Below are 26,711 nucleotides of genomic sequence, written 5' to 3' on the forward strand. Positions count from 1 at the left end.
TTCCTTCTAAACGTTGTCATGCAGGGATGGACTCCTTTTTTGTTCCCCCACATGGCTCACCTCGAAACAATGCTTATTTGAAGTAGACACAGATGGGAATTTTATTTTTAAAAATAAAGGGGTTCATCATTTCCAAATGGGCGGTGGAAGTTAACGTAGAGATGGTGCACAAACGTTGCAAAAAAAAAAAAAAAAAAAAAAAAAAGGGGGACAAATTTCGTCACCACTTGATATATTTTTGCCCCTTCGTTAGCAGGTACCTTTTTTTTTTTTTTAAAGATGCCATGCGCACACATGTGTCACTGCGCTGGGAGGGGGTCGGATAATCTGGTTTAACAAAAAGAGGTCCACTGCACAATGGGCCGGACGGACAAAAGAAAAAAGCTTACACGTTAAAAAATAGCATATAAATGAAGATGGGGAAGCACATGCAGAGGTTGTCCAGGGTGCCTCCAAAGAGTTCCAGCAGGCTGAGGGACAATCCTAGGAGGAGCGTGTGCATGTAATTCTGCACGTAGTAGAGGGACGCGAGCGACACGAAGAAGCACGTTAGAGTGCCATGCAGCTGCAGGGGGGACGGGAAATGAAAAGCGGTGAAGAGGTGAAGTGGTGACGCGGTGAGTGGCCAAACCGAACTGCCGGCACATGACAAAACGTTCAACGAGAGACGGTGGTCCTTTCTACCACCCCACTCAGCAGACGCACCAGCACGCGAAGAACAGTGCACTAGATTGTGTCCGTCGCCGTACCGTTTTCTTCTTGTATATGGAGTAGGTGGGGAACTGCTTGCCCACGATGGCAGCCATCGGGTCAGCAAAAAAGATAGGAGTCAACACGTACAGCGGCAGTTTGAAGAAAAAAAACAGTGACACCACTGTATTATAAATAATTATTCCTTTATCTCGATAGACGCCAAATCTGTGATTAGTGGGAGGGGAAGGAAAAAGAGGTGGACAGGTGATCATGTTGCAGAGGCGAAGGGCCACATGTTTGCGAGGGCATGTAAAAAAAAAAAACTCCCACGGGAGAATCGCGCAGGGCCATACCTGAATGGACATACAAAGCAGCGGATGATAGAGGTAGCAGCTATTAAATAAATGAACAGGACGCAGTGGTTTCCGTCCCCGGTGTTAGTAATATCATTCACTTGAGGAGACCTTCTACTACCATTTATGCTAATGTCAAACAGGAGGATCATTAGGCCGCATAACATATGGGCTAATTTTCTGCACAGGGTGGGAGGGGTGAAGGGAAAAGGGGTACACATACATATATATACATATATATATATCATGTGCGCGCTCGGCTTTAGCCACACCAGTGCGACTACACCATTTGTACAATGCAACAGCAGCCATGCAAGGGCAAAACGTTCAGCTCCTTCCGACCTGGCATAAAATACAGGAACCTTCTCCCATCGGTCCAGCACCGTCACAATTGCCGCCACCACAAGGAACAGGACGGTGCAATTCATTTTGCGCGTTTTGTCCTTCACATGTGGGGGGGGCAGGAAGCCAAATGTGGGCTGCCTTACAGGGGAGAATTATAAATGGGGACTCCCTTTTTTATTATCACATGGTGTGGGGCCCCCCTTTTTTTTTTTGGCTCCTTATTTCGCCCCTTCCCCCTCTACTCATTCTCTTCACGCAAGGCAAAATTTATAACCACCTGTCCTCGTCGTGGCATAATCGGTTGGTGATCTATCCTTCCCTCGCAAATGTATTATGACACAGTTGAGTTGGCCACGGGGGGAAACAGGAGTGGACCCGCGTACATGGCAAACGTGAGCGGGAGAGAATTCACAAACGTATTAGCGGCAAAGCTATAACAACTGTTTGTAGGTCAACTCCCTACGCGCAGAATAGGGATGTTGAATAAATTTAAAAAAAAAAAAAACATCCATAGGGGGTGGTCCAGCGGCGTACGCAGAAAAAAAAAAAAAAAAAAAAAAAAAAAAGCGTTGTGTAATTATCTATACGTTGATTTTATAACAGCAGCTTTATGCACTAAACATGAGTGACTTTTTTTTTTTTTTTTTTCTCCGTATGCCGCTTCACCACCCCTCTTTGCAAAGAGGAGACTACTAACCCTTAGCAAAGTCACGAGCCCGTAATAAATAAGCACTAGAGAGGAACAAACCGGGCCAAGGAAAATTACGGACGCATGAATTTTTTTTTTGTTGTTTATTTTCCCCCTTTTGGAGGAGTACTGAGAGGGAGAGAGACCGAACTTTAGGGTGGACCGCGCATGCACCACGTGTGTCCGTGAGTATGCCGCCCTCCCCGGGATGAAATCTTAAAGGGGAGGCAACGACAAACCGATCCCAAGTGCGTAGAAGCAACTGAGTTGGAAGCGCATCTGGGCGGAGACCCACCGCGACGATGGCGCACAGCGATGACTCTCAAAACGAAAGGGATGAAGCGAATTACAACACCATCCTGTATGAACAGAACCTAAATGAGGAGATAGATTACTACGGGGAAGACTTGCCACACATAAATTTTTACTTGAAGTTTCAAAGGAAAAACTTTTTGCAGGAGTTCCTCCAGGAGGTGATGATGCTACCGAGTAGTGGGGTCAGATCGGATGGTGGTGAGGCGGGGCAAGACAAAGAGACGGCCATCCCGGTGGAGGAGGAAAAGACGGAGAAGGCTTCTATCCCCGGGGAGGAGAGCAGCCGCGATAATGCAATCGCACGGGATGAGGCACTGGATGAGGTGTTGAATGAGGGGGGGTTCTACGTGGAAGACGACTCCGGGGGGGAGCAGGGACTGCCTTATGAGCGACCGCTTTTGGAGCGACCTCATTGTGTACCCACCGCACAAAATGACGGCGAAGACACCAACTTCAGGGATACCCTACTAAAGCTCACGCAGGGGACTGACTCCTGCAGTAGTGGCACCACCGACCTGATGCACCTAAATGAAAGCGACGAAGGTATAAAACAAATAAATGAAATTTTTCAACAGCATAAAGATAAATTCCTTTTCAGTGTCGAGAGGAATATTGAAGCTAACGGAGAGCTCATTCTACAAGAGTATTGCTTCCTGTGCAACAAAAAAAAAAAATTAAACAAACCCCTGTGTGAAGTAAACATATACATCTGCTACGATTGTAAAATGCTAGACAGTAATTTTAAAATGATATCCCTGAGCAAGTTGGTGAGAAAATATTGCCTTAATAATTATGACCTATCCAAGTACGAAAAACAGCTAGCTCTTTTATGCACAAAGAACCCACGTGGGTACTCCAAACAAATGAAACTCTATTTTGTTTTTCAAATAAAAGAAATTGCTATACGAAAGCATGGGTCCTTGGAGAAAGTGAAACAGATGTATACCTCGAAAGTGTTAAAGTCATTTAAGAATGCACAGGGGACTCCTCAGAGGACGAAGAAACGGAAGAAGGACCTGCACACGATGGTTAAACCGAAGAGCATTTACAGCAAGAAGGTTAAAGAGGCGGAGGAACAAAAAATCATTTGCGATGACAATCAACACGAGTTTGACTCGGCCACCTGCACCAACGTGGAGGATTCACTTTACGTGAAGAGGTGCAGGAAGTGCGCCTACCAGGTGGAGTACATGCAGTTCTGAGGGGGGGGGGAGGGGGGGCAGCGACGTGCGATACTCTAATTGCCTGCACATGGAAGTCTCTCAACACATCCCCGCATGTTCAAGCAGCCCGCCTTCCCCAGGAGCCTTTCCTAGCGGCTTACAAAGGAAAAAAAAAAAAAAAAAAAAAAAAAAAAAAAGGCAGCATCAAAAGGTAAACTTTACACGGAACACCACCCTACAAAAAGTGGTAGAAAAGTTTCACCCCGCGTGCTCGGTTTCCACCAAACGGTACCGCTACTCTCCACACAGCATTCGTATTTTCACTTCAAATCGTTTTTCTTCAAATAGCAGTCTAGTCAAAAAATCTTTTTATGTTATCCGAGGGCTCCTCCTTCAGGTTGTAAACGAAGGTATACCAGTCAATTATCCCTAAAAAGGGGGGAAAAAAAAAAAAAAAAATGACTAAATGACCCCCCCACTTTGCACATTTCTACATGACCAGGTGAAAATGTTCAACACTGTTCATTTTGCGAACCATCTGACGGGGCCCACTCATGGATTTTGCTTATAAACTGATCCCTCGTTAGCTCGGGAAAGTCGCTAAAGGAGGAAAAGACGCATTCTATAGGGGGGAAGTAAAATGGGGAAACACATGTGCGGGGAATAAGTAAATATAAATTATCGTACGGATCCCCCAATTGGGAATCCCTTGCCACATGGGAAACCCTTCCCACTTGGGCAGCATGAAAAACCGTGGTGCCAATTATTTTTTTTTTTCTTTTCCCGCACTTGTAGCTGCATATCTTTCTTCCCTTTTTTTCGTTGTCCGATTTACACTTACGCATTGCATCGTTCGAGATGGGTTGCTCGCTCACGTAGTCGTTAATAATTTTTAAATTAATTTTGGCTCCCGTGTTGGTGCCTGCATTAACACCTTTGTTTTTGTTATTGCCCTTGAGGAACTCGCTAATTTTGCGGCAGCTCTCTACGTACACGATGGGGGACACTGTCGTGGGGGGTAAAGCGGTTAAAGGGAATGAGCTGGGTTAAAGCGAATGCGTTCGGTAAGACGAAGGAAATGGGTAACCACTTTGCAGGGCGTGGCTTACACCCAGGGGACTCACCCGGGATGCTGATCGAGCCCTGGTTCTTTATCTGCCCGGAGTTGATGGTCAGGGGCCACTCAAATTCAGCCTGCCTCAAAAAGTTCTTAAAAGCTTCGAAATTTATACTGTCCTTTTTAGGAAGAAATAATTTTTCCCATTTTTTTTTTTTGGGGATATTTTTGCTGATCTGTATAAAGTCGTTGTTGTGTGAAATGACGTGGCCAAGGAGCTCCTGGTCGGACAGACGACCGAAAATCTGCAGTAAGGGTGAGGTTACAAAAAGAGGTATGCGAACACCGGTGCTGCTTCAAATAATATTCCCCATCTTACTCAATCGCAGAGGGGTGTGCAGCCACAACCCCTTTTCCCTCTAATTTACCTTTATTATGTCCACAACGAGAAATGCAGACGCACCGGGGGGAGAGGGCACACGCTGCCTAACTCGCCTTAACCTAACGAGTCTCTTCTTTATATGCAGGGAAATATTTTTCCGGTTTGTCTCTAACGTGGTGTTGCGTGAACTCCTACTTAGTTTGTAACAATTTTGTGAGTGTGTACTTTCGCTACTTATTAACAGCGTACGTAGCATAAGTGTGAAGAATAAAATGGGAAGGAGTATCTTCGTCGCAGACATTTCTGACTTGGAGTGTGCGGGTTCGCTCTGCTCTCTTCTGCCTCCTACTCCAACCGCTCCCTATGGGTAGCACTTCCCCCGTTATATAGCCCGCCCCTCAAATCTACGTTCACTTGGATGCCATGCACCTATTTCTCTCCCCCCCATCAGGTGTACTCAAAGAAGGAACTAAAGCAAGTGCATAGTCGATTGTAGAGCTCACAATGGGAAGAAGCAAAGAGGATTCACACGGTGGGATACATAGTAACGTTAATTTTTTTTTTTTTTTTTTTTCTCCAAAAATGGCCATCAAGTTGGGGAAGCCGCAAATAGTAGTGCTAGTAATTTGCAGTAGCGTATCACACAGGAAATGAAAAAAGAAAAAAAAAAAAAGTTTCACGCTCTTTTTTTTTTCTAACTTCATAAATGTACGGAGCAATTTCCCCCCAACAAGTTACTATAAATTGAAGTAACCCCACACCAAGGGGTGCTACGACACGATTTTGCCAAATGTGAACACTAAGAGGTGATGGGGAAAAAACAAAAAAAAAGTGCTACCGCCAATTCGTTCAGGTGAATTTTTAAGGTCTTTCAATGGGAACATTTTTTTTTCTTTTAAGTTTCGTTTTCCTTTTATTTTTGAAGCTGATTATTACATTTTGAGACGAAGCCGTAGAGTCACGATCAGCCGGGTTGCAAAAGCAGCACCATGACGCTATCACCGCCACAAGAATGCGTACGCATGACGTGTTTGGCACTTGCCTTTTGAGCGCTTAATTAAAAAATTTTAAATGACTTATGTAAGTTTGCTACATATAACACTGTGAGATGGAACAACGGGGTATAGTTAAAAAAAAAAAAACAAAAGGAGAAAAGAGAGCAGTTAAAAGGGAAAAAGGAAGAAAAAAAGTGTTATGCGAATATACACACTACGCATACGTATATATGAGCCAATGCTCTTGGGTGAAGAGTTGCAAAAACTGCGGGGAGCTCAACGCGGACGGTGAGCTGCCACATGTGCGCACATCATATTTCTGACTTTCTCTCTCCACAAGAGGGGATGTGCTATGGAGTTTGTCTATATCATTGCTTTTCCTGCACATTGCATATATTTCCCTAGCGGGGGTGGTGCTAGGAGGCACGCGCTTTTCATTTATCTGGCCTTTCGCTTATCACCGACCTTCTTAACAACCTTTTTGTTATCAGTTGTAGTCTTCTTCTTTGCATCCTTAGCTGTTGCTTTTTTCTTTTCCTTTTTAACCTTCTTCACCTTTTTCTCCTGTTTTTTCTTTTCCTTCAATACTTGTCGCACACATTTCTGTTCCTCAAAAAGGAAAGCTCTCATGATTCTTTCCCGAATGCATTTTGCGCATATGGAACCTCCATAGGCTCTGGAAACTTTTCTATCCTTTTTCTTGGCTCGGTGGTTGTCTGCTGGTCGCAAGGCCTTAACCTACATTGTGTGCAAAAAAAAAAAAAAAATATATATATATGTACCGTTCATAAAATTATGCACAAAAATTGGCGAAAACTATTATGGTTGAAATAAAAAAATATGAACTGTTCAGGTAAAAAAAGGACAAAAACTAGCCAAAAGGGGCAACATTTCACGAACACGCAAAACATACTATCCCATGAAGTTATACATAAACATGTGCATGGGAAAATAGCACGACATGGCGTAACACTTATTTCTCTCTCGTTAGTCTCAAATTTAGGGGAGAAACTCGATATGCATTATATGTATCCATGTGCATGTACACAATATGCCTCATCTACTTTGGCATTCTACTTTCAATCATCTCTCCTCCCACGCTGGCTTTCGTGTCAGCCACGTGGCTTCTTCCTCTCGTTGCACTTACCCCCTGAATGGGCATTTTGCAGTCGGCACATTTTGGCTTTCCGGCCTTCTTCTTCACTACATGGATAGTTAACTTGCCCCCGGGTGTCCTTACGGGCCTCACTTTGTTCGACTTTGTGTTGTAGTGATTGTGCTTACGATAATGAACTCGTTGCGCCATTTTGAATAAAGAGATATGTTGGGGAGGGAATACAAGTTTAACAAAAGGAAGGGTTCCACAAAAATGTTGCGTAAACACAGGGGGGAAAGTCTTCTCCTTAACTAGTACAGTAAATATGAGTGTTACGTAAATTGCGCACGTGAGTAGGCACGTAATATTATTTTATATGATTTGTCGCGCGACTGTGTCAACTGTGGGATGGCGGACGAGCCAAACTGGTAAAAAACTCGAGGAAATGAGATAGTGATTGGAAATGGCAATGACTTAAGTTGCTTACGCGCGTGAACATAAACTACAAAAATGCGAACGGCGCCTAACGCTTATCTCTTTATATCGTGTGATTGAACATACGGATGAATAAGCATGTCGTAAGTTGCTACCTCTGTTTTTTTTTTTTTTTTATGCTTACAGAAAAAAAAAAATAAAAATTTTCTTTCTTCGCAGTTGTGCATAAAAAGGTCATAATAAGGAGTGATTGATAAATTCTTTTTTTTTTTTTTTTCCAAATTGGCGAATTAAAAAAAAAAAAAAAGGAAAAACGTACACGTAAATGACGTACAAAATAAATGGGGCTCTTCATATTCCTCCGCAAGTGACTCTAATATAAAGCATGGTATTTGTGCGCATTTATTTTTTGTGCATACCGTTTTTATGAGCGACGCTTCGCTGGCGTCGGCTCTACCGCCTATATACTAACTGGGGGCATGGCTTATAACACCTCCCCAAATGGGCATTTATATTTCCATTGAACAGGTGCTGACGTTGCCAAGCCACGCTACCCCTTGCACTCATCGCAATGTCGCCAAGCAGGTATTATATTATATATTATGCGCTAAGCGAGGGGGGAGTGGGAGGAGGAAAATATGGACTCACTGAATATGCGGCATACGTTGGTGCGCACATGCACGTTTTTGTTTTGTGCGCAATGTTTTTCCTTCCTTATTGTGGGGCTGCCTTCACTGTAGCACCAAGATGATGGATGCAGCCCCAACGCCGTTAATGCAACACCCGTTTAAGTCATACTTGTATTCATCCTGACGACAACGCGGCACAGCTCCCCTTTTTTTTTTTTTAAATGCACCAAGCTGCGAAAAAGGGTATATATCGCCGCCCATGTATCAGCAGGTGATAGTCGGGAAAATGTCGCTGCTGAATTGGCACTGCAGCCCTACGCTACCCCTCTATACCTATATATAATATACCCATTTGCAACAAAGCCAAGGGTAAAATTCTTAGCTGACACAGGAGGGGAACAGTATAAGCCACCTTACCTCACGAGTTTGTTCTTAAAGGGAATATTTTTAACCATAAAATTTTAATAGTTAATTGAAGCATTTTTTTTCCCCCACTTTTGCAAAGAAAAAAGAGGTATGCGGTATAGGGGAATGAGGCCGAGCCCAGGTGTTGGGGGGAAAAAGGCTCGAGTTTTTAAAGGGGTTGGCTTACGGCGTGCTGCACCGTCACGGCTTGGCGCAGTGCTGCGAACGGTTGTTATGTACGTAACTTGGTTTGTCCAGGGATACCGGCAAAAAAAAAAAAAAAAGCCATTTTAGGGAAAGTCGCGGAGCAGTAAAATGGCGAAGCCAAATGAATAAAGTGTATATATTTACGCCCAAGACACGTTTGCTGCATCCCCCCCCAGGGGATAAGAAAAACCAACGTAATGTAAAAAATTGGCCGCTGAAAAGATATGCACCTCAGGGGGAGGGACGCCTTGTAAAACATAAAAGATGAATTTTTTCAATTTCATGGCGATTTTTGCCAACGGGGTTAAAATTTCCCACTTTAGAAGGAAGCGTGTCAATTGGGGGGATGGCCATTGCAGATGGGTATAAAAATGAACAATAAAAAGGTGCGCACACCAAAAAGGGAAAGATGAGATAAAGGTTCGGCATGAGTGGGACAAATTTTATACGAATGAAATATATTTCTCCCCAATTTGCCTCCACATAAGTCAGGAATAACTTCTCCACAGAAGTAACACGTTGTGTAACTTTTGCGCGCGAATTAACATATGGTGAACGACCACTCTTACAAAATGAACGGTTAGAATTTTTTCAACTCCTAATCGATTACACCCCCTCACAGCTTCTATTGTGCAAACAAATACATGTGAGGTATGAACATGTCACCCTTGGTTTACCAAGTGGGGGCCCTAGAGATCATCTCATTGCTAGGGGTAAAAAGCACACTGGCGAATTAGCGGGGCAATGTATGGTAAAGGGAGAAAACTCTCTCCCCTCGAGTAAATTGCCTCATTTGTGTAACACATATTTTACAAACAAATTTAATTAAAAAAAGAAAAGCGGAGTCTTATGTAAAACAAATGGGAAAAGGTGGGCATTTTTAAGGAGGAAAAAAATGGGCAGGAGGAGGATTGGTCAATCCGTAGGGGGGATATGGCCGTCTTAATGGTGAGCACCCCACCCCGTAGGCCATTTTCTCTACCCTGCATACCCCCTTTAAATGAAAAAAAAAAAAAAAAATTGGAGAAGCGCAATGACCGGTCTTGAGACCATCGCGCAACACAACTAGACATACATGTGCCTTGGTTTCTTGCTCACCACCGTGTCTTCCACCCCGACGGTAGTTTTGTAATTTTTTAAAAACACCAAGTACTTTTTAAAGCCGCTAGTAGCGTAGGAAGCCAGCTCCTTCTCGCGTGCCTCCTCGTAGTGGTCAAGGGGTAGGCACTCGGCTGTACAGAATTTACTTTTCATTTTATTTTTCTTCTTCTTCTTGCTCTTCTCGTGATTTGTTTTGCTAATTTGGTTAGTCATTTGTTTTCCCTTTTGGTCATTTGTCTTGCTTTTTTTGTTGCTCTTCTTATGGGCCTTTTTTTTTAACGCCTTGGGCATGAAGAGGTTATCATCGTTGTAGAGTTCGTCTTCAGACTCAGTTAAGGAAGTGTCGTCCATTGGACTCGATTCCCCTTTTTTCCGTTTCCCCATCGCTTTGGCCTCCTTCGCAGCTACGTTTTTTGCTGCCTTTTTTGCCTTCTTCTTTGTCACCTCTTTGTCCTTTTTCTTCGCCTTCTTCTTGGCCTTCTTCTTTTGGGATTCCCCCTTTGCCGCTTTACCAGCCTTGCTCAAGCTCTTGCGTACTTTCTTCGCCTCCCGCGCGGCATCCTCTGCGCGCTCCTCTGAGTGCCACCCTTCGGAGTTGACATTCCCTGCGTCACTACCACCCTCTTCTGTCACTTCTCCTTCTGCGGCTGCAACCTTCGTGGACTCTTCCTCCTCCTGGGGAACATCACTCATTATGCATGTCGTTTTGACTTTTTTTTTTTATTTTTTAATTTTTAATTTTTTTTCCGAGCTGTAACACTTTTTCCCAATCGCCAAAGAACAAAAAAAAAAAAAATAATAATATGCTTCAAAATGGCATAGCAATTTATACACTGCGCTCTGAAGCTACGCCATATTAATTTCGCAGTAAACCACAACTGGGATTGTTTCTTATATGGGACACTTTTTTTTCTTTCCACCGCCACTCTTTTTTATATATATAATGAAAAAAGGAAAGGAAAAAAATCAGGCGAAAAAAAAAAAAAAAAAAAAAAAAAGGGGAACAACTGTGCCTACCTAGGCGCGGTTATCCACGTAAGAACATACAAAACTGAACGGTTCTTTTTTTTTTTTTTTTTTTCCCCACCTGCATAGGATGCCTTTATAATATATCTTGCCTGTGCAAAAATAACGCAGGCAAAAAAAAAATGCCCACAAAATATGTATAACTTCCTCATCCACAATGATACATTTTTGTACATACGGTTGAATTAGCTTAAATGGGCTACGTGTTAACAAAAAAAAAAAAGAAAAACAGGAAATTCCCTTGGCTGTCTCAATGCGGGGGGAAGAAGCGGTGATATCTTCTTTTCGTCTTGTCCTATTCCCTTTTTTTTTTTTTTTTTTTTGGTGATTTTCCCCCATTATGCTTTCCCTACGCATAAGTAAACGTGTCCCCCCTGTTTGGTGGAGCACACCCACACCTGTTCTGACCAAATGTCGCTGCACAGAAAAGGTACCTGCAATGCCGCCACGTTGGCACGTTGGCACGTTGCCACCCCACGCTACAAAATGAGGATGACAAAAAAGGTGAGCACGAACAGCAGGGCGGATGCGGCAATTATGAACAGCGACATGAAGAAGGAAATGCTGTTGCTCTGCCCCATTTTCTTCGTCTTCTTATACACATCAGTTATGTTGTCCAAGTTGGACGATTGTTTGTTCGCCGACTCCTCCAGCATCCTATTGTCCTCCACAATTATGTCCCTATACGTTAAAACGTTTTCTTTCATTTCCTGTGCAAGTAGGCACAACTCTTCATCGATATTTTCACCTGACTTGTTCATATTTTTTCTGGATTTCATTTTTTTATGCAAATCATTTTTTTTAAATGCAAAGGAGTATTCATACAGTAGGTTATCATATTCGTCAATTTGCTCGCTCCATTCTTTTAGGACTTGGTCACTTAGGGTTTCCACTCCATCGTAGCTTGCTTTCCGCTCCGATTGGGCTGTTGCTGCGGCGAGGTTTTCCTTTGAAAAGGACTCTTGCTCAGTGGGAGCTTTTTCCCCATTAAGTGATGATTCCTCTTTATTACCCCCCCGCGTTGCACACGGAGGAAGACTGTGTGACGGGGGTTGCTGCTCCTTATCAACGGCGTTAACTTTTGAGGATATGTTCAAAGTAGCATCTACTCTTATGCTGCTGGCAGAGTGGGAGGTGGGTGCCTTTGCATAAGTAGTAGCGTCTTTATTGTTTGGTTGAGCGGAGGCACTAGGGGGGGGTTCCCCTGTAGGGTTATGCACGCTGCTGTGTCCCTGACCATCACAGTTGGTAAGGTTGACGGAGCTGCTGAGGTCACCATCATTTGTTCGAGTAGAGAAGATGAGCGGGGAAAGGCTCCCCCCCCCAGAGTGGACATCTGCAAGGAAATTGTCCCTCTTCTTCCGCAGAATCAACTCAAGACTCTCCTTCTTGTTAATAATCTTTTTCAAAATATCCTGTTCTGTTACATCGTCGGGGGCATTTATCCTATGCTTTAGCGAAAGGGAAAGGTCGACGATGGAAGACTTCAACTCGTTTAAGAAAAGGATAATTGCTTCCTGTTCTTCACTTTGCTCGTTAAAATTATCACATGTTATTTCAGTCTCCCGCAGGAACTCGAAAAGCTCGTCAAAGGCGATCATGTTGACATGCACCCTTTTTTGGGGGGAGGGATAAAGTGGGGAAGTGTAAAAAAAGGGGCGGGGAGGTAAGAAGAACTCTGCGCATTTTTCTTTTTTTATTCCTTTGCAGAGTCATCATCTTTGCGTCCTTCAACCCTATTTGGGGTTACACGTTTGGGGGGATAAATGCAGATGGCACTTACGAAAAAGGGAAAAAAGAATATTTTTTTTTTTTTTTTTTTTTTTGCCCCTCATCAGTTTGTCCTCCATGTAACGTTAAAAAAAGGCTTAAGTTTTACCTGTGCGGGAAAGAAAAAAAAAAAAAAAAAAAAAAAAAAAAAAAAAATGGGGCGAAGCAGATCTTGCAAAGTCTGCCCAACCTGGTGCCGCACACCACACCGGTGGATGCATAACTATATACATGGGGGAATGCAGCGAAAGGGGAAAAAAAAAAAAAAAAAAAAAAAAAAAAAAAAAAAAAAAAAATGGGGCGAAGCAGATCTTGCAAAGTCTGCCCAACCTGGTGCCGCACACCACACCGGTGGATGCATAACATAACTATATACATGGGGGAATGCAGCGAAAGGGGAAAATAAAAAAAAAAAATAAATAAATAAAAAATAAAAAAAGCACCCGACTTGATTGCATCTTGCTGCATTATGTAACCCGTTTCACTTCATCACACTTGGGGGGGTATGGTTTGTCACTTTTCGTTCGCGTTTTTATACATCCCCATTTGCGGGCGCGATGAAGAGGCTGGTGATGCAACTGCACCCCCAAGTGGGAAATGGCGGGCTTCAACCGAGGGAACCCTTTTCCCAAGTGCGAAGATGGAAAAAGTACATTCCCTTTTATGATGTTAAGAAGAGGTACAAGCAAAGGACAGGGAGTGAAGAAGGGAAGGAAGTGGAGAATATAAATTCAACTCGAAGTAATGGAGACGATACACAGTCCAGTTGGTCTAAGCAAAGGAACGTAGAAACGACTGCACACCATGTTGTGTGCGAAAATCTGGTCCCCCCAGTGTCCCCCATGAAGGGGTTAAAGCTGCTCCTGAGCTTCAAACATATACACAGCGGCTACCATTCCCCTACAACTGATGGCACCCCCATGGAAAGTAGTACATATCACAAGGAAGAAAAAATTAATTTCAATTTAATTATAAAAATTGACATTAAGAGAGAGTCCTTGAGGGGCATGTGTAACCTTACCCACAGTGTGGACAGGAATAAGAAAATACTCGTGCTGGTCGATGAGGACCATATCACTTTAAAGAAAGCAGGTGCCGATTATGTGGGGTTAGAATACATTAACAAAATAAAAAACGGCTGGTTAGATTTTCACATATGTTTATCTGATTTTAAAAACATGAATAAAATTCTTCCGGTGGCAAAAATATTAGGACCCAAAAAGTTAATGCCAAATGTCAAGTCCAATACCTTGGTTCATAATTTAGTAGATGCAATTCTGTCCATTAAGAGTGGTAACCGAATAGAGTATCGAAGTGAACAGGTAGAGCAAGAGACGTATGACTTGTTCAATCACATTTACCAATTTAGAAATGTGCATTTGGGTTCTATAGCTAACCTGAGTGTTAATATTGCATCCACTGACATGAACCCGTATGACACACTCGAAAATATAAAGTGCTTCGTGAGTGAAATTTTGAAGTGTAATGTGCACTCGAGTCATATGGAGAAGGATACCAAGGTCACCTTCACTTGGCCACCCGTCACTTGCAAGAGGAAGAAGAAAAAGATGATGCAAATGCAGGCAGGCAGTCCCCTCCTCGTTGGTGGGGAGCAACACTCCGAGTCTTTCCTCCTCGGGGCCTACATCACTGTACCTGGCGTCCCCAAAATATTTCTGCACCCGCACCTGCTCCTCCCCCACTCGGACGGCTACTCCGTTTAAGCGTGTAGAAAAGCAGCGCTTTTTGCAAATATAAGCGGATATCCCATTTGTACACGCGCACATCGCAACGAGGGGGAGCGACGTGTCGACTGACAACTGTCGACTGTGTGCCGCCTTTTTTTTTTCTTTTTTTTTTTTTTTTGTTTTTAAACGGAGCGGCTACGCGCAAATGAGTTACACCCCCGTGTGGACCTCCTACAACTGGGCCATGATAGAAAAAAAGGCACATACGTACGTATACATGCGCATACATACACGCGTACATATACGTACATGTTTGTAGAGACAGATGGGAAGACGTAAAATGGGGCGCATCGATGAGACCCGCTGATGGCGCAAACGTGTGTGAGGGGGTGGAAACGGGAAAAAAAAAAAAAAAAAAAAAATTTACATGTACCACTTTGCAGCAGGTACCACTTGACAATCTTCACATCCGCGTGGATATCGCTATGCATACCGTTTGTTACCCAAATGGGGACAATTTGTAGAGCTATCCGCTCGGGACGACAAAAAAAAAAAAGAAAAAAAAAGGAAGCGTTGCGTAGAAAGGTGGGAAGGCTACAATACGTGTGTATGCCACATGTGGTAAGTAAAGGGGGGCAAAAAAAAAAAGTCCTCTGCCACGGCTTCCTTTTAGAGTGACAAATATGGGCAGGGTGCACTGTGTGGCGAACCAGCATCAGTCAAAGTTCTGCAGGGAGAGCTTCTCCTTAAAGCGCTCGTACTTGAGGACGTCTTCCGGGCGAATGGAAATGCGCGCGTTTTTGAAAGCCAAGTCAAAGTGCTTCTTGGCCAACGTGGGCACCGGGTCGTAGTGGTCATCCGCACACTGCGTTCGTGCACCTCCCCCCTTCTCCACCTTCCGTTGGTTAATCAAATGAATCGTTTCTTTAATCGCTTCATTCACAGCACTCTGGCAGAGGTTAGTAATGTCAGCCCCGGAAAAGCCCTCTGTGCGTTTGGCCATGTCGTATAGATCAACATCCTTACTCAGGGGTGTGTTTTTCAAAATGGCTTTAAAAATACTACACCTACTTTTATAATCTGGAAGAGAAATATATATGAGCTTGTCTAACCGTCCTGGTCTGGTTAGAGCTTTGTCTAGGATGTCAGGTCGATTCGTAGCTGCAATTATGAATATGGTCTTCTTTTCATTTATACCATCAATTTCGGTGAGGATCTGATTAATGACCCGATCGCTAGCGTCGTTGTTGTTGCTACTGTTTCTTTCCTTGGCCAATGAATCAATTTCATCGAAGAAAATAATACAAGGGGAAGCTGCTCGTGCTTTATCAAATAGGTCCCGTACATTTGCCTCGGATTCTCCAAACCACATGGTTAATAATTCTGGCCCTTTGACCGAAATGAAATTAGCATTACATTCATTTGCGATTGCTTTTGCTAATAACGTTTTTCCACAACCAGGGGGACCATACAGTAATATCCCTTTATTATAATTAGAGTTGAATTTTGTGTACAGGTGTTTATATTCTAGAGGGTAAAGAATGGTTTCCTTCAATTGCTCCTTTACTTCATGCATCCCTCCAATATCGTCCCATGTCACGGTGGGTATCTGCACTTGTCTTTCTCGTAATGAACTGGGATTACATATGTTGAGTGCATGTTGGAAGTGCTTTGCCTTTATGGTTAATTTGTTGAGGATGTACGGCGGGATTTTCTTCCCCCTGCTGTCTAGTCCTTCTCCTGCTGCGTTGCTGTGATCCCGTTGGCCTCCTTTCCCCCCCAACCAGGACTTGCCGGCCGTCGGAGCCATTTTTGACGTTTTTGCCATGCTTGACGATTTTGCCATGCTTGACGATTTTGCCATGCTTGACGATTTTGCCATTTTTGCCCTTTGGAAAAAAAAACCCATTTTCTCCTTCACCTCCCCAACACTAGCCACACTACCACCCCCCACATTGTCGTCCCCCCCCCCATCACTACCCCGCCTCTCATCAACACTTATTTTCATAAACTCGATAAAATCTTCCTCGTCTAGGTCCAGAAAGTGCACATGCTCCTTAATACACTGAATGGCTGCCTCGAAGCAGAGCTGCGCAAGATCTGCACCGACATACCCATGGCACTCCTTGGCAATTTTTCTTAAATTCACATCTGCATCTAATTTCATTTTCTTCGTTTTGGTGAGTAAAATTTCGTACCTCCCTTGTTCATCTGGTACTGGAATTTCAATTTCCCTATCGAATCTACCAAAGCGTCTGAGGGCAGGGTCGATAGAATTCGGTCTATTGGTTGCAGCCAAAACCAACACATTATTATTTTTTTTTAGTCCGTCCATGAGAGTGAGTAATTGTGAAACGACTCTCTTTTCCAACTCGTTTGTACTCTTACTCCTTTTATTTGCAATGGAGTCAATTTCGTCTATGAAAATAATGCATGGTGTTTTCTCGCTAGCTTTTTTAAAAATTTTTCTGAGCTTTTGCTCTGACTCTCCTATATGCTTGGACATAATTTCTGGTCCATTGATGATGTAACAGTATGCATTCGTTTCATTAGCAATTGCTTTTGCGATGGAGGTCTTTCCTGTGCCGGGGATACCATGCATGAGTACCCCCTTGGGAGCTGATATTCCTATACTAATAAATATTTCAGGATATTTTAAAGGCAACTCGATCAATTCCCTAATTTTATTTAATTGTTTTTTCATTCCTCCAAGGTCTTCATAGGTAATGTCGTCTGTGTGCTCTTCATAATCCTCTCTGTTCAAATATTCCTCATCCAACGTGATGATCGCATTATCACCTACGTAACCGTACTGCTGTGAACTCGGTACATCTACTCGTCTTGCTGCCAACCCCCCCTCCTCCCCCTTCCGACTTGCTTCTTCCTCTCCCTCCTTCATCAACTTGACAACCCTAAACTCGATTTTCTTCCCCTTATGCGAGATATACAAATTTGTATTTTCACACAGAGGCTTGAAACTCCCTTTTAGGTATGGCTTCAGCACCTCTTCCTCCAACTCCCTTTTACTTAGCCCTCCTACCGTGTCACTGAAAGGACTAACCACAACTGTTCGTAAAGGACTTACCTTCACTAATGGGTATATCTTTATAATGTCATTGTGCATGAGTCTAAGATTTTTCTTCATCGCAAAAGATATCACAACGAAATGTTTTTTTAATCTTGTGTCCACCTTGGCCACGGCTAACATTTCCTTTTTCTTCTTTCCCTTTAACAACACCGTGAAACCCTCACTCAGATTCAGCTCCTCCATCTTTTCTTTACTCATGTATATTTCGCAATTGTCGATATGCTCATCAATATTGTCCACGAGACAGTAGGAGGGAAATTTTCCTGTCTCCAGTGCCTTGAGGAGGAAATTCGTTTCCTTGTCATGGTCCGTGCCTCTACTAGGTCGTTGCGTCTGTCCTGCTGAATTTTCTTCTCCTGGGGGGGGCTTATCCTTCGACTGACTTGACCACCATGAGTTCTTGTCTGGGTCACCACCTCCTGCTCCCCCATTCGCACTACCGTTAGAGGCGTCCTCTTCCTTCACACGTGCATGGTCACTTTTTTTCCCGAATGACCAAAATTTGCTAATGAGCCCTTTAATCAGGTTGTTGTGGAGGATATGCATTTCTTCCTCCGATGATGCATTTCCCCCCTGCTTTGTTTCCCCCATGGGTACATACATACCCCGTCCTGCATCACCACCGCTACTGTTATCACTGCCCCCACATTTAGCATCAACAGTGATGTCTTCCGAGGAGAGTTGCTTCTTCTCCTTAAGCATTTTACACCCCCTTTCATGTTGACCCTTTTGTGTAGCGTCCACATTGACCACTTGACTCTTCCATTCGTCTTTTCCTTTCGCATAAGAAGACGGGTCTTTAAAAATGTCTGTACTAATGGAAGTAAATTTATTTTTTTTCCTTCCTAGGGGGAAAAAAATCGAGTTGCCAATATTTTTTCTCTTAACAAAAGGGGACCTACTTTCATGGTTTCCATTTGCGAGGGTAAAACGGACATCCTTTTTTAACCCAATTTGATTTGAAGGTTCGAAGGTGAAGAGCAGGATGAGGGTAATGACGAGGTAGGGGGGTAGGAGCGCTTTTCGCAGGGGGTAAACATGCCGCATTTTTTCTCCTTTCACTTTCATACTTGTTTAATGTTACATTTTTGGTGGTTTGTATGCGCGCTCGGAGGGGAGGGGTGGCGACATGGGGGGGGGCAGGAGGTCTTCGGCCTGGAGTCACTTCTGCGGTTGGTTCAATGTGGCCTCTACACGTGTGTTATACTTAATAGGCCCTCTCTAATTACACCACTAGGTTGTACTCTCTCCTCCACACGACCCCCACACAATCACACACGTTGACAAACCACACGGAGGGGGGAAAAAAAAAAAAAAAAAAAACTTTTTCTCTGTGCAGTTGGGGTATGGCCTTTTTACACGTGGTCTCTTATGCGGGGATGCCTGCGTAGAAGAGTGTACGAACTTATTAAACTCTCGAGCATCCTTCGCATGTGCGCTGCGCCCTACGCTTATGCACGCTGTTCTTGTGGGAAGCATGCCGAGGGTGGCCGTTGCGAGCAGTCGTTTTATTTAGCTATCACATGGCCGCTACACGCTGCACTGCTCTCGATCGCGTGGCGCTTTTATTAACAGATGATGGTTGTGTAAAAAAACGATTACACAATTTTTATCAACATTGTTGCGACGTCCCTTTTGTTTCACTCGGAATGCATGGCGCGACAGCCTGTCACCCCCACTCACGCGTGCATAAAAAGGTAACCCTACAGAGGTGTATCTCTACACGCGCGGGAGAGGAAAAAAAAAAAAAAAAAAAAAAAATGCTTCACATTTTGGAACAGAGTTACCTTGCCTGTTCATATATTCTCACCTTGCTCAGATTTTTTTTTTTTTTTTTTTTTTTCTCTCCCTCTGATGCAGCGACAGAGGGACAGACTTTCTCTTCTGTTTCGTGAAAGAGGGGCACCACACTTTCGTAGCCGCATACAGGTTCCACTTTCGTGGGGTGTACTTTTGCGTAGTTGTGCTTACTGTGGCGTGGAGGCAGAAAGTTGCACCACATGTCGGCGCTCACACAGACGATAGGTGATTCGAGGCACGAATAGCAACAAACTGTTTAAGCGACACTACAGTACAAGTGCAGCGGAATGATTACGGAGTGCATGTGTAGTGAGAGGAGGAGTTGTTAAGAAAACGTCGACTCTACATGGAGAAGAATACGTATGCAGCCTTTTAACCTGTGCCCAAAAAAAGAACAACGGAGTCGCGTTTTTTTAGTGCACCCAAGAAACAAAGCTCAGGCACTTCCAACAGAAGAGTTGAGGAAAAAACGTCTCAAGTGAAGGCTAACACGGATGGGTGTAAAAAAAAAAAAAAATACCCAACGGAAAGGTTTATGTTGCGGTGGTGTGGTGCAAAAGACCCCCCCCTTTGGTGATACTAAGATGAAGCAGCTGATAATTTATATTCATATTAATTTAAAAAAAAAAAAAAAAAAATCCTAAAGTTTAATTTTCGTTTTTTTTTTTTTTTTTTTTTTTTGTGAAAGTGGAGAAAGCATCAAATGGGGACAAGTTACAGCCACTGCATAAGTGTATGTTTGAGATTGCACATGCGGAGGAAAAACTACCACCACCCCACACACACACACAAATATACAGGTGGAACATGATTAATATGTAACACAAAAATGTTGAATGCATCATTCGGGTTGACAGGAGCAAAGGGGAAAGGGGGGGTGGTAATGTAAGCAACGTAAAAAAAAAAAAAAAAAAAAAAAGGATAATCGCTGCGTAAAACATAAACAAAACCTACAACGTTGAAAGTGACACGAATGCACACACGCAGGGGTAGGGGTAGGACAATATACTCATCATTATTTACTATCGTAGACAAAAAAAAAGAAAAGAAAAAAAAGGGCTTCAAAAATTGTGATTCGTACATGCACGTTCAACGTGCGTTTAACAAAGCATATTTGCGCGGCTGGCTATTTTTGTGAGTAATTGGTGGGGAGGGGGGCGGCTAACATTCTTTGGTTGTTATGGTGTCGCCGCTTTACTTCGCTTCGCTTCCTTACCGCTTGGCTGCTTCATCGCTTCGCAGCTTTACCGCTTCGCGGCCTTATGGACCCCACCTCAAGCTCGGTCAATGAGCTTGTTCTTCGAGATGTAGTAAATGGAGAGGGAGGACATGGTGCCGGTGGTGTGGATGAGGAGGTGGTAGAGGGTGCTGTACGAATTGTAACTGAACCTCTTCCCAGCAAAGTAAAGTATAAACATAAAAATTGCCCCACAAATACACACAAAGAAACACATGGAATTTATTTTAAACGAATGAATAAGGTGCATTAGGATATTCATAAGAGTCATCGTTATGTCTACCGTCCTAGACAATCCCAATTTGGGGTTCCTCCAGTGTATTATTGAAGTTAATAAAAGGCCCGTGTTAAAAATGGCCAGGTAGTAGAACTCGCAATACAGAGAAAACATCAGGGAGAGAGACAACTGGAAGCAGGAAAAGAATAAAATGTGTTGACATTCGTACGTTACGTATTTACATGGGTCTATCTTCTCGCTCATTACACTTGAGCTGTCCGTGCTGCTGCCTTCACTCTCGGAGCAGCTCTCCTCTGCCTTGTTCCCGTGGCGCCCATTCGTGCACTGCATTATTCTATCGTACATCTTCATCGTGGCTGCTTCCTGCTGGGCCGTTTTTGCTACTTCCTGTTGGGCAGTTTTTGCTACCCCCTCCTCGGCGTGCTTCTCCGCGAAGGCCGCTTCTTCAACTAGAGCGACGCCGCCTCTGTCCCACCACCCCCACTCGGTGTCACAAGAAAAAAAGGGGAAAAAAAAAAAAAAAAATTCTTTTCTGTTTAGAAAAAAGGGCCCAAGAAATTTCTCTCCCCCCCTTGTGTGTCCGTTTGGTATGCTCTAGACACGTACTCGACGTACATCTTCTTTCTTCCCTTGCACCTTTCCTGAATTAGCTACGCTCGTGGAGATCCTCTTCTTCAAAACGTATATAATGTGTACATGTATATATGTGTATTTGCTGCGGACAGTTACACACACATGTGTGTTTGGTGTTACACCTGAGTGACTTCAACACTTGGCCCACTTCCACCCCTTCGAACACTCGTCTTTAGAGGAGCGGATTATAACGTCGCCGCACGTGGGTAGCAGCTCAGCAAAGGTAGCTGCCTTTATGGAGGGAGCAGGAAGACCCCCGGGTGAAGCTGTCCCAAGACGTGGTTTGGGCACAAAAAAGGGGTGCGTAAACAAGGGACATAAAAAGGTGGAATAAACGAGGCACAAGCTCGATATGAGGATGTAACACATAAATGGGGAGAGAGAAGGAAATGTAACACGCACACGGTAACAGATCAGCTGTACCGAACGATCAACAATTGACATTCATTTTAGAGTAAGCTATGAATAGGTATGGGGTTAAATACGGGCTGGCGAAACAGCCGCGGTGTAAGAATCTACGCAGAAGAGAAAAAAAAAAAAAAAAAAAAGGGCTGCAAAGTGAGCCTCCGCTTCTTCTTTTTTTTTTTTTTTTTTTTTTTTTTCACACATCACAATAAATGGAGACCAAGTGGGCATATGTATTATGAACCCAAATGAGGGTGTAAGTAAACTAAAGAGTAGCCAACAGAATGGCACAAAGAAAAAAGTGGAAGATGAACACAGTTCATTAAAGACTTCTCTCCTCCCCAGGGACTGCTCTAATGGTTTCTCTCTTAAAGGGATGTCGCCCCAAAACAGAGTACGCTAAACGGCGCACACCGTTAAACGCACTCTATGCGCTGCGCTCGATGGTGCTCTTTTTCTTTTTTTTTTTTTTATCCTGCTAACAGCGAAGGCGCGTGTGTTCTCTCCAGTGTGCACCTACTCACAATATTGGTTCGTGTACGGTGCATATTATTACAATAAGATAATTACAAAGAATAATTTTTTTTTTTTTTTTTTTTTTTATAACCTTGTGCCGAGGACCCATTATGGAGAGTGGGGCGGGGTGTTAGAGGGATAGCCCTGGGACGAAAACAGGTGTACACCTACACGTGGTTTTTCATAGATCAGCGAGGAGAGACTAAGGCAAAAAAGTGGAGCGCAAAAAAAAAAAAAAAAAAAAAGGGGTAATTTTTTTTTTTTGCGAGTTGATAAGGCGCGAAATAGCAGGGGTTATAAAAAAGGAGCGACGCAAAAGTGGGTGCTAAACAGAGGGGCGCTAATAATTGCGACGTTGAAGAGTGCCCCCCTTCGACTAACAACAAAAAAAAAAAAAAAAGCACTACTTCGGTGTGTATATAAAATAGCAGAACGGTGGCAGCCTCGGCAAGGTAAAAAATTTTCATCACAGCATTCTTTTACACAGTTGGAACATGTGCGTTTTTTTTTTTTTTTTTTTTTTTAAGTTACCCTACCTCTCTAACCAATATTAGAACAAAAATAATTTACACGGAAAGTTCCTGTATGTTTTCGTTACCACGCCGTGATATGGAGGGGGGAAGAATTCTTTTAAAAAATGGGACAAGGTGGTAACTCCCGCATGCAAGGGTGTAGCATATGTAATTGCATGGCGAGACTGCCCTCGTGTACAAGGACACGAATTGTATATCGGTATGATTCCATGTGTGACGTAACGTGGGGGGATGCGACAATCTGAACTTTTATTAAAAAAGCAATATGAAAGATACCCATTAAAATTGCTCGCTGGCATTTTTGGCAGGACGTGTACTGGTCGCTCATAGGAGGTTATATGTTCCCACCTCGGGAAGACTTCTTTCTTTTTTTTACTTCCATCTCTGCGTGGTAGATTCTACCAAGTGGAAAAGGCGCAACTGTTATTTGTATACACATATGTGCATTCACCCGTGGGAATTTCTCGCGACCAAGGCGGGGCACATTTCTCGCACAAAAAAAAAAAAAAAAAAAAAAATTTATCCCATCTGTGAAAGGGTAACTCGAACAAGCGGTATCTCTACATGGTAAAAAAAGAAATGCGAATTAATTTTTGCGCAGAGGTGACTTTTGCGCTACACGTTACGTAGGTGTTGAGGGGCCCTGCTTCGTTCTCCTCCGTTGTGCGCTGCAAAAAACAAAAAAAAAAATATACATATATACATATATGTATGTATATATTCGTATGTATACCGCTTGGCGACAAAGAAGGGACTTCATTTTTCCTGTTGATAGGGGACGCGTTCCATGCCTTTCCCCGGAACCGCTTGTCGACAAGAGCTGGGCATAAGAGGCAGGGCCCTCTATAGGGTACGCCTCTAGAGGACTTCCCCCGCCTCCGCGTCACCTTAATGGCAGTGCTGAGTAGAAGACCGTTTGTCCATTGGGGGAACGCGAAGGGGGTTTGGGCTCGCCGGAATGGCGGCGGGAAGAGGAGGTTCGCGCAGCTGGTTGGGGGAGGCGGCCAGCATGGATGTAGCCAGCATGGATGTAGCCAGCATGGAGGCGGCCAGCATGGAGGCGCGCAGCATGGAGGCGCGCAGCATGGATGTGGCGAACACAGACAAATGAACGACTTCCACTACTTCAACATTTTCCTCCTCAAGGGCAGCGACTTGGTTAAGCTAACATCAACATACAATTTGTGTGAAAACAAAAATATGTACGCGTGCATACTGCTCCACCTGAGCAATGTGTATGAGTCCATCCCAGTTAGGGACGTCGTGAAACTTTTAAAAAATATTCTCGAGCAGAATAAGGCCTCCTTTTCTCACCACTTTATAAAGGGAAAGAAAATAAGTGACTTATATAAACACGTGTGTCACCAGCTGGACAAGCTGAATACAGCAGAAGTGATTGACTTACTCAAATGTGCTTGCTACACCACACAGGATTTTCCTGTAGAATGTATTAGCCTGTTATGCAGAGTGATCGGTTCGAAGCCCCTGAGTTCCTTCCACCCCAAACAGCTACACGAGATCTGCTCCTGCTTAATAAAAATGAAAAATGAATTCTCTTTGAGGAAGCTCATATATGATTATACACTTCATGTGAAGATGCTCGAACATGTTAAGGAAAGAATCGTTGGGTGCGATGCGCAGGCGTTCTTTGAATACCTACCCCTGTATATTAGCCTCTCCAAGGGGGCTCCCCCCCACGTGGCCGCTTCCCCCCCGGAACGCAACCTAAGGAAGACCTGCGAACTGATATTCCTGAACCACCTAAACGAGCTCAACCGGGAGTTCCTCCTCCCAGCAGTTAGCATATTCAAGTGGCTAGATGTGAGAAATCACTCCATTTTTTTTCACATGTGCGATGCGTTTGTCCACAATGCATTTGTCTTAGATGTAAAGTACGTCGTGCGCTTCTGGAGGAAGTGTCACTCCTTGAGGTTTGAAAAAGGGGGACGGAAGGGTCATGTGGAAGGGGAGAAGCGAACCGTACCCTGGGATGAGCCGCTTAGGAGGGGGAACAAAGAGGCAGTTATTAACACCCCTGGTGAAGACAACCCGGTTACACGTAAAGCGGGTCATGTGCTGTCAGAGGAGAGGCCCCATTTGGAACACGAAAAAGAGGAAGAGGAAGGGAGTAATGTGTTGTTGAGTTTTATTAACAGAAAGGTGTATCACATGACACCACCTCAGTTAGCTCGAATTACTTATGGTCTGTACAGCTTCGTGGAGAACATGAAGCAGTACTCACAGCTCAGTAGCTTGAGGAATAATATGAACCTTTTATTTTCCATGGCTGTTCAGTACGTATTGAATTACCTCGACAGAGGCTCTTTACACCATGAAGGGGTTCCTCCAAGTGACCCCATATATAAAGGTGCTGCTGATATGCCACTCACATGCGAAGGAGAGCACCCAAGCAATATTAACATGAGTACCGATTACATATACATATATGAGTCTGGTGTGCATGTGAGTAGGGGGGGGGAACACCATCTCCCATCAGATAGAAGCAGTCGAGATGGTGTGCTGTCGAGTGGCTCCTCCCCACGGCGAGTCAACCTCACGCACGCATGCGATATCCTCCTGAACATTAGCTACCTCAACACGAGCCAGAATCACCGCAAAATTAAGGAAGCATATGAATGTATAAAAAAAATAATCACACAAGAAGACCCCCCAGCAGAATTGAATCATCTCTTGTCGCTCCTCCTGTGCATGTCTAACTTGTATCATCGCACTAGAGACAATTATGTGTTCCATTTGTACAAACAGATTTTCCACATGTTACAAATGCATAAGACCAACTTCAATGCACATCACTTTAACAGACTCTCCATAGCTGTTACTCCGTTGATGCAAGAAAAGAATAACTTAATAGGAGGGTATGCTGAGCTGCTTTGCTTCTTTATTGAAAATGAAGTGGTTCCCTTGAGGTCCTGTGTCTTTACACTTCAGCATGTGATGAAGAAGATCTGTATCAAGTTAAGCGATCCCCTCGTGAAGCTTCTTCTGGTGATCATCCGTCGCATCTACACATTCCTGAGCGACGTACATGCACACGTTGTGAAGAGCGGCGCAGACAACGGCGGTGATGAAGACAGCCTTGTGAACGTTAACGAGGGGGACTGCTCACACAGTAGTGCTAATCGCGACGCGTTTAAACGATTCCTCCTTCTACACTCCATCAACGACAGCACACTCACTTGCGTCCTCGTTAGCCTGTCGCTTGTTTTACAAAATGCCAGGTACGGCACGGGGGCGAGGGACGAGGCAGCGGAGCTTTTGTGTAAAGTCATCTCCTACGTGTCCACGGGCTCTCTCGAGAAAATTCCGAAGAAGTACATTCACGCAGGGCTGCTGGACGCACTCCCCCCCGATGATAGCAGGGTTAAGAAAGTCCTCCTGAGCAAGGCGTAGCGTTCTCCAAAGCAAGATGCGCAGCGATTGGTGTGGGTCTTTTTTTTTTTTTTTTTTTTTTGTATTTTTTCCTATATTGAATTACAAAGGTGTACAGGTGCCAAAGTTGCAGACATGCACCATTTAGCCGCTTGGCTTTTTTTTTCCCTTTTTTGAAGGATCACCGTGACCAGGCACGAATGAGAATGCGAACTGGATGGTTCAACAACCCGTTGGTTGCTTTGTTTAAATGTGTAATGCGTTACGAATACGCGTAATACGTGGAACCCCCTCATTCTAAACGAAAAGTCAAATGAACAAACCACCGTCAGGGGGGGGGGGAAAAGGTAGCTTTTCCCGATTGCTTCCCAATTTGTAGTTATGTCGACCTCATCAGGATGCTATTTACGCGCAGTTATATTTTTTTTTTTTTCTCTCTTTATATATATATATATGTATATGTATACATGTATACATTGCAACGTACTATTTGGACTTCACTTTTTTTTTTTTTTTTTTTTTT

At 43.7% G+C, this 26,711-nt stretch overlaps 10 protein-coding genes across 10 annotated transcripts; 3 read left to right on the forward strand and 7 right to left on the reverse strand.

Annotated features, from left to right (window-relative positions):
* Positions 1 to 385: 385 nt before the first annotated feature.
* On the reverse strand, positions 386 to 1,474 carry AK88_01028 (uncharacterized protein; the record flags this gene model as incomplete). The annotated part of the gene is made up of 4 exons (XM_012478666.1): positions 386 to 565; positions 750 to 918; positions 1,047 to 1,226; positions 1,389 to 1,474. 4 exons carry the CDS (start codon positions 1,472 to 1,474, stop codon positions 386 to 388), a joined length of 615 nt encoding a protein of 204 aa, XP_012334089.1.
* A 907-nt stretch (positions 1,475 to 2,381) lies between these two features.
* Positions 2,382 to 3,596, forward strand: AK88_01029 (uncharacterized protein; the record flags this gene model as incomplete). Its single annotated transcript, XM_012478667.1, has 1 exon — positions 2,382 to 3,596. One exon carries the CDS (start codon positions 2,382 to 2,384, stop codon positions 3,594 to 3,596), a length of 1,215 nt encoding a protein of 404 aa, XP_012334090.1.
* A 313-nt stretch (positions 3,597 to 3,909) lies between these two features.
* On the reverse strand, positions 3,910 to 5,297 carry AK88_01030 (uncharacterized protein; the record flags this gene model as incomplete). The annotated part of the gene is made up of 5 exons (XM_012478668.1): positions 3,910 to 3,986; positions 4,093 to 4,179; positions 4,399 to 4,563; positions 4,682 to 4,919; positions 5,106 to 5,297. The coding sequence occupies 5 exons, from the start codon at positions 5,295 to 5,297 to the stop codon at positions 3,910 to 3,912; spliced, it is 759 nt and encodes a 252-aa protein (XP_012334091.1).
* Positions 5,298 to 6,429: 1,132 nt separating this feature from the next.
* Positions 6,430 to 7,297, reverse strand: AK88_01031 (uncharacterized protein; the record flags this gene model as incomplete). Its single annotated transcript, XM_012478669.1, has 2 exons — positions 6,430 to 6,729; positions 7,139 to 7,297. The coding sequence occupies 2 exons, from the start codon at positions 7,295 to 7,297 to the stop codon at positions 6,430 to 6,432; spliced, it is 459 nt and encodes a 152-aa protein (XP_012334092.1).
* A 2,531-nt stretch (positions 7,298 to 9,828) lies between these two features.
* AK88_01032 (uncharacterized protein) lies at positions 9,829 to 10,557 on the reverse strand (the record flags this gene model as incomplete). Its single annotated transcript, XM_012478670.1, has 1 exon — positions 9,829 to 10,557. One exon carries the CDS (start codon positions 10,555 to 10,557, stop codon positions 9,829 to 9,831), a length of 729 nt encoding a protein of 242 aa, XP_012334093.1.
* Positions 10,558 to 11,369: 812 nt separating this feature from the next.
* Positions 11,370 to 12,491, reverse strand: AK88_01033 (uncharacterized protein; the record flags this gene model as incomplete). Its single annotated transcript, XM_012478671.1, has 1 exon — positions 11,370 to 12,491. The coding sequence occupies one exon, from the start codon at positions 12,489 to 12,491 to the stop codon at positions 11,370 to 11,372; it is 1,122 nt and encodes a 373-aa protein (XP_012334094.1).
* A 726-nt stretch (positions 12,492 to 13,217) lies between these two features.
* On the forward strand, positions 13,218 to 14,384 carry AK88_01034 (uncharacterized protein; the record flags this gene model as incomplete). The annotated part of the gene is made up of 1 exon (XM_012478672.1): positions 13,218 to 14,384. One exon carries the CDS (start codon positions 13,218 to 13,220, stop codon positions 14,382 to 14,384), a length of 1,167 nt encoding a protein of 388 aa, XP_012334095.1.
* A 679-nt stretch (positions 14,385 to 15,063) lies between these two features.
* AK88_01035 (uncharacterized protein) lies at positions 15,064 to 18,483 on the reverse strand (the record flags this gene model as incomplete). The annotated part of the gene is made up of 1 exon (XM_012478673.1): positions 15,064 to 18,483. The coding sequence occupies one exon, from the start codon at positions 18,481 to 18,483 to the stop codon at positions 15,064 to 15,066; it is 3,420 nt and encodes a 1,139-aa protein (XP_012334096.1).
* Positions 18,484 to 20,510: 2,027 nt separating this feature from the next.
* Positions 20,511 to 21,062, reverse strand: AK88_01036 (uncharacterized protein; the record flags this gene model as incomplete). Its single annotated transcript, XM_012478674.1, has 1 exon — positions 20,511 to 21,062. The coding sequence occupies one exon, from the start codon at positions 21,060 to 21,062 to the stop codon at positions 20,511 to 20,513; it is 552 nt and encodes a 183-aa protein (XP_012334097.1).
* A 2,627-nt stretch (positions 21,063 to 23,689) lies between these two features.
* AK88_01037 (uncharacterized protein) lies at positions 23,690 to 26,209 on the forward strand (the record flags this gene model as incomplete). The annotated part of the gene is made up of 1 exon (XM_012478675.1): positions 23,690 to 26,209. One exon carries the CDS (start codon positions 23,690 to 23,692, stop codon positions 26,207 to 26,209), a length of 2,520 nt encoding a protein of 839 aa, XP_012334098.1.
* Positions 26,210 to 26,711: the final 502 nt, after the last annotated feature.

The sequence above is a fragment of the Plasmodium fragile genome (genome assembly GCF_000956335.1).
Source record: "Plasmodium fragile strain nilgiri unplaced genomic scaffold supercont1.8, whole genome shotgun sequence".
Lineage (NCBI taxonomy): Eukaryota > Apicomplexa > Aconoidasida > Haemosporida > Plasmodiidae > Plasmodium > Plasmodium fragile.